This window comes from Merops nubicus, unplaced genomic scaffold, assembly GCF_000691845.1.
Source record: "Merops nubicus isolate BGI_N331 unplaced genomic scaffold, ASM69184v1 scaffold7335, whole genome shotgun sequence".
Classification (NCBI taxonomy): Eukaryota; Metazoa; Chordata; class Aves; order Coraciiformes; family Meropidae; genus Merops; species Merops nubicus.
In genome coordinates this window covers 47,844-59,007 of record NW_008607634.1, presented here as the reverse complement: position 1 = coordinate 59,007, position 11,164 = coordinate 47,844, and the positions used below count along the sequence as shown (strand labels likewise).

At 40.9% G+C, this 11,164-nt stretch overlaps 1 protein-coding gene across 1 annotated transcript in view; it reads left to right on the top strand.

Moving 5' to 3' along the window:
- LOC103772669 (transient receptor potential cation channel subfamily M member 3-like) overlaps window positions 1-11,164 on the top strand; it is an 87,742-nt gene that overhangs the window by 40,867 nt on the left and 35,711 nt on the right. Inside the window, 5 exon segments of the mRNA XM_008940009.1 lie at window positions 1-46; window positions 1,896-1,925; window positions 3,077-3,366; window positions 4,210-4,438; window positions 6,996-7,163. The exon segment at window positions 1-46 is cut by the window's left edge and continues 14 nt beyond it. Coding sequence (XP_008938257.1) covers window positions 1-46; window positions 1,896-1,925; window positions 3,077-3,366; window positions 4,210-4,438; window positions 6,996-7,163 — 763 coding nt within the window.

Genomic DNA, 11,164 nt, shown 5'->3' with positions numbered 1-11,164 from the left:
AAGACGGTTCAGAACACTCTACCACAATTTATTTGGGCCCAAGAGGGTAAGGAACAAGTTATTTTTCATCTGTAAGCCTGCACCCACTAGCAGGGATTACCTCAGCACCTTGAATACTGTGTTCAGTTTTGGGCCCCTCACCACAAGAAAGACGCTGAGGTGCTGGAGCGTGTGCAAACCAGGGCAACGAAGCTGGTGAAGGGCCTAAAGAGCAAGTCTTACAAGGAGAAGCTGAGGGAACTGAGGTGGTTTATCCTGGAGAAAAGGAGGCTCAGGGAAGACCTTATCACTCTCTACAACGACCTGAAAGGAGGCTAGAGTGAGGTGGAGGGTCCCTCTGTTCTCCCAAGTAACAAGTGGCAGGACAAGAGGAAACAGCCTCAAGCTGTGCTAAGGTGGGTTTAGGCTGGATGTTACGAGAGACTTCTTTACTGAAAGAGTTGTTAAGCATTGGAACAGGATGCCAGGGATGTGTTGGAGTCACCATCCCTGAAGGTGCTTAAAAGATGTATAGGCTTGATGGGGCGCTGAGCAACGTGATCTAGTTGGGGATGTCCCTGCCCACTGCAGGGGGGGTGGACTAGATGGGCCTTTGGCCTTTTGAGGTCCCTTCCAACTCAAAGCATTCTATCATTCTATGATAGATGGGGTGCTAAGGTACATGGTTTGTGGTGGGTTTGGCCACACACACACATACACACACACACCCCCCCCACTGCAAGCTGTTACACACCACACTGCAAGCCAGTCACTGATACAAATTACATTTTTTTATGAATTTAATGAAAAAATCATTGGGTTCTACTGCCCAAACCATCTCCTCTGGCTCTAAAATCTGTAATTATGACTATCAACAGCTTTTGAAGGAGAAGTCTTTTGACCTGTACCAATAATACCATAAGGCACCTGAGTTAGACTTGAAAAAAATAGTGTTTTGATACACACATTTTCTATTTTATGTCTCACCTTCTTGATTGTGACCTGAAGGTAACAGGGCAGAGAAACCCATAACACAATATTGGCTTTATTGGCTGGATGTGGCTGCAGCAGGGTCAGTGGGCTCATGACAAAAACACCATTCAGTATTTTTGTAGTTTTCATGTTTGATAGTTTACAACACTGAGAATCCAAAGTAAGTTTACAACCTTCCTAAAACATAAAAGATACTTATTGTCATCCATAATGCCAACAGCATAATCCAGTGTGAAGAAAAATCTGTTCAACCACTCCCAGTAAGATTTGGAGTTTTCTTTAGCTATTTTCACTTCACATCTTCATTTCCTGTGGAACTCTGTGGAACACGTTACAGCCAAACACCTGAAATGAGTTTTTTTCTTTCATCCTTCACTTTTGAGAAAAAAGGTAGTAATTGTAACTGCTGGGACAAACTTCCTTCCCTTAGTGACTCCATCAAGAAAAGAGTTTCAGTAGCAATTTCACAGATACTGGACCAACATAGAGAGCAGCAGCTCCAGAGCAGTCAATAAAAGTGTGCTGAAGGAATGGCCAAAATACTGATGTACTCCAGCAAAATCCATTCCTGCCTTAGCAGTAAACCCTACCTCTTTACCACTAAAACAGACCCAAAACAACTGTAATTTGTACCTGAATCCGAATGCATGTCTTCTGTTTTGTGTTTTGGTGAAGTAGGGTCAAAACTCAAGGTTGAATAGAACATGTATATGTAATTATTTGATTGATGGATGGATGTATATTACATTACATTACATTGCATTACATATATGTTATCTGTATTATATATTGTCTATTATGTACTCTATATTGTATGTTATACATCATATTTTACACATATATGTATATATACAGACACACGTTGTTGAAATTTTTCATCACCATTCTGGGAGAAGTAACATTTTTCTAACTTTTTTCTACAGCCAAAAGCCCTGAAACTTTTGGGAATGGAGGTAGGTGACCTGTGATAAATCTTAATGTTTTTTCATTCTTTGACAAATACATACTCTATCAAAATGATGTTTAAATTCACTGTAATTAAGACATTGATAGTTGTTTTCAAGTTTTGTATGGTAAATGGTCCACAGAAATTGTATTTTTCATCCAGATAACTTGTTTACTTCTCAGATTAAGAAACATTTCCTAATAAAATTCCAGCAGATAGACAAGAGAAAGAATACTTTGCCCCCTCTATGCATAATTTTTCTTCTCATGAAGATTCAACCAATGTTTCAATCTGCCAGGCCGAGCAAAATTTCTGTCAATTAACCATGTAACTTTAAAACATATTCTGGGAAACGAAGCACTTGCAGAGAATGATGCAGAAAACCTTACATGGGCCAAATTTCTATCAGTTTTGTTGACACTTTTGGCTACCCCAATGCTTCCAGGAGATAGTATTGTTTTCTTGTTTGTTTATTTTATACAACTTTCATTTTGGTGTCCAAAGACACAGCACAGACTAGATCAGCTCATGTGTAAAAGCAGTAGGTTAATGAAGTCTGTTGAAATAACATAAGAGCTGGAGAAAGAAGGGATAAATATGGGATACAAAGGCAGAATGGGAGTGAAGAAAGGAGGATCCTGATCATGTGAGAAGATACAGGGAGAAAACACAAAAATAAGCAGGGAGAGAGTGTAGCAGACCAGACATCCCCTGGATATGTCCTTTCTGGAGGTGGAATAAAGTCAGTGTATTTCAAAAGATACTATATTTGGAGTGAACTCTTAGGATATGTCTTTTCTGGAGGTAGAACGAGGTGGGTGCTTTGCAAAAGTTACTATATTTGGAGTGAACTTTTAGTTTTATTTTAATTATGGCTTTTCCAAAATGCTTCTAGATATTGTGTGATTGTGTTCTGTGTTTTTAGGGAGAAATAACAGTCCCTGTGTTTAGCTATGGGGTTACTGACTTCCTAATTGCAGTTCATGGGCCAATACTTCTTTCCTCAATTTCCTTTGTTAACTATTTTGTCCAAAAAAAGCTGAAGGGGCTGGCCTGTGGGGAATGTGTTTGACATCTGGGTCCTGACTCCAGTGCTTTGTTTGTATGAATTGACCCAGTTCTATCACCAGTGATAAACATTTCTCTATAATTTCACAGGACGATGTCCCTTTGCGACGAGGGAGGAAAACAACAAAAAAAAGAGAAGAAGAAGTTGATATTGATTTGGATGACCCTGAGATCAATCATTTCCCGTTCCCATTCCATGAGCTGATGGTGTGGGCTGTGCTGATGAAGCGTCAGAAGATGGCCCTCTTCTTTTGGCAGCATGGGGAAGAGGCTATGGCTAAAGCGCTGGTGGCCTGTAAACTCTGCAAAGCCATGGCCCATGAAGCATCAGAAAATGACATGGTGGATGACATATCCCAAGAACTGAACCATAATTCCAGGTGACTTTTCTTTCATGTACACTGTCATGGATTTAAAAAAAAAAAAAAAAAAGAGGCTGCAGAACCCACCTGAAATGTGCTTATCTGTACCTTGCTTTCATTTCTGACTTGGAGGGAAAATACAATCCCTGTAGAGAAAGTCTAATGGCTTTTAAACAATCTGTCTGCCAGAGAGGCAGAGTTGCTTGTACTATAACTTCTGACATGAGAAGGTGTCAAGAAGGCAATGAAATGTCTATGTTGTCTATGTGTTCTCCCTGAAGCCTCAAGAGTCAGGCTGTAACCTTTCTCTGAGCTTTTTCAAGACACTCTGCTCATCCCCAGCAGAATAACTGTTGAAATCCTAATGAACATATTATTTAGGTAGAAGCGTTAATTAACAAAGATCTTATGCTTAGGTGAGCAAGCCAAGACTCTAGATGACATAATAATCTTTCCTCGTGGTAAAAGTCTGAGACACAGAATTTTAAAAAGGCTATTGGACACTCCTTTTTCCAGGAGAATTGACCACGAAGCCATGGGCAAATAGCACAGAAGCAATACTCTTAAGCTGCATATAACCAGAGTGTTTCAGCTAGAAAATGTCAGGGAGGTGGGCAGGCAGGTGGGAGCAGACAGCTGGTAGGTGTGGGTGCTCATCACTGCTAAGTCAAGGCACTTATTTATATGCCTATCATTAGCCACTCACATTTGAAGATGTGGGTTTCCATGTGTACAGTCAACATCACGATTTGCATGATGGAAGGTGATGCCCCCTTTGCAGAGGCTGTCAGTTGCAGAGGAGTGTTTTCTACAGCAGGCTGCTTTGGTTAATGGGAAAGAATGAATGTCCCTCTGTTGCAGGGACTTCGGCCAGTTGGCAGTGGAGCTGTTGGACCAGTCGTACAAGCAGGATGAGCAACTGGCAATGAAACTGCTGACCTATGAGCTGAAGAACTGGAGCAACGCCACATGCCTGCAGCTCGCAGTGGCAGCCAAGCACAGGGACTTCATTGCTCACACTTGCAGCCAAATGCTGCTCACAGATATGTGGATGGGTCGTCTCCGGATGCGCAAAAATTCTGGCCTAAAGGTCAGCATTGTTTTAAAATAAACTTAACAGTTCAAGGAGTGATGGTGACAGGGCTCACAATAAATCAGTAATAACTGTCTCAATTATCCATATTTCAGGTGCTTATTTGTAGTGACATTAAGCAGGGTATATTCTTCCTGTGTTCAGTTTTTCATCAGGGAGTTCAGTTTTTCAGCAGCTAGCTTCTCACAAATCCAAGTTCAAAGCACATTGCTTAGTTTTTTTTTCATTATCTTTCTCAAAGCCACTTCTGTTATCAGAATAGGAATTGAGCCAGGAGGGTGGGATGTCACCCTGCCTTAATACTTGAGTAGTTAGCCAAAATTTTTCAACATAAATAAAAATAAAGGATGTGTGCGTGAATTAGCTGCTAGTGAAAGGTGCTGATCCAACTGCCTTCCCCAGAAGAGGCCAAAAGAAACAGTACAGCTTTTCTTGCAATTCTCTGCTAGTCTACCCAAGGATTGAACTAAAGGGACTGCCTTAGAGGATCTAAAGGCTATTTTAATTTTCAAAGCTGTTTAAGCTTTACTTCCACAGTTAGTGAAACTGCTCACGAAGCAAGGTGAATTCTGGGAGGTGAATTTCTTTCCATGGGCTGGCATCTTTCACCTTCACCAGCATACTCACCTGTCAGTACAGAGCCAGGAATTGCCTCTTCCTCCCAGATGACTGAGAAATATTTTCAGTGAAGGAGTTCTCTCTCTTGCATTAATCATGTGTGTGAAAAGTGGTAATTGCTCAGCTGTTCTGCTGTGTGAAAAGATGTTCAGTAATGGTGAGAATGCTTATGAGCATGCACATCATTTTCATAGAGTCTAATCCAGTGACAGTGATGAATGAGAATAAGTGGCTGATAGCATTCTCATCATCCTCCTGCAGGAGCTGTGCATAAATATTGTTCTGCTTACAGGTAGAAAGCATTCTTACATTTGGAGACACCTTTACTACTTATATTTCTGACTTGACTCATAGGCCCATTGCCTTTCAGAGGGGCTCCTGCCTTGTTCAGTGCTTGGCTTTGCAGATACGCAGCCTGGGTAAATGGGGATGGGTGCAGCAACTCAGTTCTCACTGCCTGCTTTCTTCTTGCAACATGCATATTTAAGCCATAAAATAGACCTTTCTTTCACAATAAATAACTGAAGGTAACAAGCTCTGTTTCCTTTCAGCTTCTTGTAACATCAGGATTTCACAAGGATCCTTTACTCAGTTTCTAATCTGTGTTTTATTTTACTGAAGTTCATTAGTAAACCCTGTTTAAAGCTAAAGTAGGCTACAAGCTACATGAGCAAGAGGTAGCATGGCAAAAAAAAAGAAATTTGCAAGCATGACTCATGGATTATTTCCCATGAACAGTTTTCTCTTGTCAAAACTGGCAAATGGCAAGAAGGCTGAATGTAATTCTTTAGAGTCTTGTGGGGTATATATAGCACCAATGGGAAGAGGAGAGGCAATTGTCAATCCTGCCTGTTAAAAATAGCCTCTCTGAGAAGCCAGGTCTGCCCATAACCCTCTCTCCCTGGACACACCTTCTTGCAGCAAGCCAGGTGCAGGACCAGCACAGGCAGCCTTGCACTCAGCTCTCCTGAGGCTGAGCACAGCATTCGTATATGTGAACTGCTCTTAACTGCAGTACTTTGGATGGTTTAAACAACACACTGTTAATGTGTCTGTTGATACAATGAGCACAACCAGTCACACTCTCTGACCTGCCAACAAGCTAAATACCTGTTTTCACTGACATTTAGGGGCAGATTTATGACAGAATCATTTTCCATGAGATCACAGCAAAGCCAGGAAAAGCTATTGTGCTTGTGAATACAGACAGGCTGTGTCTTTTTATCTTATTATGATATATTTTCAGTTATACTACTGATTTAACCCCAAGTATCATCCATTGCATATATCCACACAAGGTAATTTTAGTGATTTCTGCACTCCCGCATCGTAAGAGAGGGAAGGCAGAAAAGAAAGAGCTGGTACTAATGTGAGTAGCATTACATGGCTGCCAGGTTACTGAAGCAAAATCTAAGGGGTCAACATAGCTAAGCACATCAGCATTTACTATTGCTGGCTTTGCCTTACCTCCTCAGATCCACACACACTTAGGACTTGAGCACCTGTATGCATACCAAGTACGGACACAGAGACCTTAGGACCTATTAAGCCTCTCTAGAAATTAACACTGTATGTGTGTCGTTTACACTGATACTGTCTATTATGGAAAATGCAGAAATTTGCAGGTCTGAACACCCTTGTGGTCCTACCTACTGTTGACCTTATGTAATATTTTGTAAATATATTGTGGTATGTAACAAAACACATCTAATGAGCAAGCAGATAAAATATTCAGTGAGGTACTTTATGCTTTGTTTCACAGTGGAGCTCTGATAACATTACCCAAGTGACAAATACTCTTGTCATAGAAAACCTTGCATACCTATCTTTCATTTTCTAAATGTCCTGAGGGAGTTGTTCATTGTGATACTAAAGAACCATCATGATTATAATCTGTTTACTGTGATGATTATTGTTATCATTATTATTGCTTTAGGTAATTCTAGGAATTCTACTTCCTCCTTCAATCCTCAGCTTGGAGTTCAAGAACAAAGATGATATGCCTTACATGTCCCAAGCCAATGAGATCCATCTTCAAGAGAAAGAGCCAGAGGAACCAGAGAAACCAGTGAAAGAGAAAGAGGAGGAGGACATGGAGCTCACCGTAAGTGAGCTTACAATAAAGCACCAACCTCAGTGCTGTCAATTGGTTATTTCCACCTCTTTGGGCATTCCAGGCTGTCTGATGGCTAAATTTAGCAGATGGTAGGACACCACTCAGCACTCCCATCTCCTTGGTGGGACTCAAACCATGCAAATTAGCATCATTATGTCTCAACGTTTCAGCAGCGTATGATGATGCTTAAGCATCATGGTGTGATGTAATATATTTTTATTCCGTTTGATAGCACTGATTTCTGTAATAAATTAATGGGACTCCAGAACTGGAAGCACTCAGCCATGATAGAAGAGTGGGCATCTCTAGTAGAAAAGAAGCTTACTAAGACTTCCTTTGGGTGGAAATGCCCAAAGATTCATAGAAGATAGAGATAGGGGGTTTTTGTTTGGTTGTTTTTCATTAACTTAATTAGAGGGCAAGTGTTCAAACTGGCCAGAAAAAAAAAAAAAAAAAAAATTCAAAATTCTGTATGTATTTGTGGCCATTGCTCACACACACTCAAATGCAGTTTTTAATCCACTGAAGACATTAGCAAGCATCTAGGCTGAGCAGAATTGTATAAGGAAAGGCTCCTCTGTGTTGTTAACATAGCCTTAGAGGAATAATTTGCACCACAAAGAGAATCAAATAGCTAAACTGATGAAAAGTATACAAGTCACCTACTTCTAGTCTTTTGTTTTCAGACTTGTTTGACACCTTTTAATTTGAGCAATTATCATATGAGCTAGCAGACCTGCCTTAGCTTAGTTTAGTCTGCTCTGATTTAGGTTTAATTGTGGTGTATCTGAAAGGCTTAAAACCCAACCCCAGTTGGTCAAGGTTAGAGACAGAGAAATAAAAGGGATTTTCCTGGTTAATTTAAAAAAAAAAAAAAAAAAAACCAGACTGTTTCCCACAGGCAAACAGCAGGAGCTGCCCACAGGACCCCATCTGCAGGCAGGCAGAAGGACCTGCCTACAGGACCCACTATGCAGGCAAGCCGAAGGAGCAACCCACAAGACCCACCTACAGGACCCGTTTGCAGGCAAGAACCTGGCTATTGGCAAGGACCAGAAGCCAAAATAGCAGCAATGGGCCATTCTCTGCTCGTTAGCTATTAATTGCAATTTACTATCCCTGGCTTCTGATCCAGTTATGAAGTGCCTATTCAAATCAAATAAGCACTTTGCAAGCTGCCTTTTTCTTGGCAATGGGGAGAAATTTGGGGAGGAAGTAATTTCCATCTCTCTGCAGTTAACCCCAGCTCCTGGTTTCTTGTCTACAATACTGTGTTTCCTTTTTACCTTCTGAATCCTTCTTCAAGGAAGTGATGATACGTCATCTGGATGGATCTGCTTTTCCAGAGGAGTCTTAGATGTTCCATCCCTTCTCCCTTCCATTTGCTGGCAGTCTATTGCTCTTTCCTGTCACCGACTCTGCCCTTAAGTCCTTCAAATCTGATGTGTCATTTTAGTGAAGTTTCAGACATTTACAGCCTTTTCTGTAAAATAAGAAATGTTCTGTGGGGTCCAGCAAATTTAGAAACAATATCTTTGGCACACTGCTGCTGACTTGATAATTCTGCATATAATCTATACTACACTTTAGGATTTCTGACACAGTTCCTTCACCCAGGTGCCCTTCAGTGGTGAGCAGAGATGATTTGCTAGCAAGGAGATGTTTGTACGTATCTCTGTGGTTAACAGAGATAATATATTAACTAATATAACTGCCAGTTATATTAGTCATCTTGAGGCACCGTGTAAGGGCAAATGTTCCTGCCTGACATGTTTTAAATATAAGAAAATATTTTAGAGTTAAGTTTTGCACCTTTTCAGCCTTAGTCAAATGGTCTGGCATAAGTTAGGTTGCTTCTCTCTTCCACTGATGAGAGGATGGCTGCAACACTGTTTGGGAAGTGCCTTTGTTAAGTTTCCCTTTAGTCACGCTTATGTTAAGGGTATCTTATTCATTAAGATCAATAATCAATTGTGATATGGTATCACAAATGTTAAATCAATTGCTGAACTCTGGCTCAACAGATCAGTCACTCACCCCAACCATAACTTGTAACTGTTGCATTCAAAATTACCTGCACGTTTTTCTCTGCATTTTTTTCTTTCAGGACAAATACATTTGTGTGCCTGTGTGTGATTACTACAGTCTTCTTCTATTCATTTACTTAGTGGGCACATGATTGTTCAAAATATTTCCAAAATTTTTCCGTAATTTGGATTTCTGATCTCTGTTAAGCTTAAATAAACAAAACTGATGAATGAAAAAGCGTATTGATCAGCTCATAAGTCCATTTCTGGCAAATAATGTATCATCTAAACAACCTGCCTAACTCTATTTCTAGTCATTCCCAATCAATACTTCTGAAGTCTCTAATCCTACAGTATTACACCCATATGTATTTTTATAGAAGTATTGCTAAGATAAAGAAATCACATCTTGTCAGAGTCTGTTCATTGATTTCTTATGAAGTCTTGTGTGTCTTGCAGTGCTAAGCTCACATGACGAATGACAGGTTGAAAGAGTCATTTTCTTCCTCTGGACTGTACTGCAAAAGTGGATGAGGTACAGGGCCACAGTGATTTTAGCACTATTTTACACCTCATTTGCACAGAACAATGTGATCACACAGACTACAGCAACAGTTAAATAAGTATCCACATGTGTGAATTTACATATGAGTCCATACTAGTTTTATGCTTCTTTCAAAAGATCTGGTGGGTGGCTCAACATTGGATATACTATGGAGATGTAGTGTTTATTCACTGTAAACTACTTGTTACACCTGCTTTATAACAGAAGTATGATATTGCTGTGTACACATTTCTTTACCAGGCAACAGACTTTTTTAATAGCAGCTACTCACAAAAACACACTTGAATGCTGCTCTCATCACTGCTCCCTCAGCATGAAGGAATTTACCACAATTTATGCATGTAGCTGCCAGTCATTAATCCTGAATATTAGATATGTAAGAGTAGAAGGGTACTAAAGTCTGAGGGCCATGGTCATTTTGTATTTGTACGATGTCCTGATCAAGCTTTAATCAATTGCTAATTTTTAGGTCAGTCTGAAATCCAGCGTTGTACCCTCCTCCCAAAATAACACTGATTCTGGAAGTCATAACTAGGAACATCCTGATCCCTGTATAGCAGCGGGATGTGGGAGGCACTGAGAGTAGTCACGAGGCAGAAGTACTGGCCCTCTCCATAACAAGGTGTATCGGGTCTGGCTGAGCTGATTTTCCCATGGCAGCCCTCCTGGTGCAGAGCTTTTGTGTTGGGAGTTAGAAGGGGTTTGATAACACCCATGTTGTGACCACCACTGAGCAGTGCTCACATGGCACCAAGGGTCTTCGTAACATTCATCCCTCCCAGTGGGATGGGGGGCAGGAGCTTGGGGGGAACATACCCAGGACCATATGATGTCAGCTCAACTATAAAGCCAGTAAAAAGTGGGGAGTTGGGGGGTGGGGGCCTGTTCCTTGGCCCTCCGAAGCAACTGCTATGCATTTTGGAACCCTGCTTCCCAGGAAGGGGCCAGAAGTCATCTGGGGGTGGGAAGTAAAGAATAAATCTCGTGGTTTTTTCTCTCTTTTTTTTTTTTTTTTTGCACTTCTGTGCACAGCATTGCTTGCCTTTGCTTTCCAATTAAACTGGCTTTGTTTTTACCCACAAGGGTTTTGTCTCCATGTTATTTTCCTTTCTCTTATTTTCTGTGGAGGAGGGAAAAGAACGGAGGAAGGTGTTAGAGTGGCTTAGTGGGCATCTTTTGCTCAGCCAGGGTAAGCTCACCACACAAGAGATTTCCCTCCATTTCTCTGCAGGTTTGGAAACCCCCATATGACCACCACACAACTGCCCTGGCACTTTGTATGTCTTTTGCAGTGCTCAGTAGCCAGGATGACTGAACTCCTGGTACTTTAGCCCTGCTCCTCTGTATTCAACTTGGAGAACCACTGAGTACGTGCAAAATCCATTTTTACACACCTG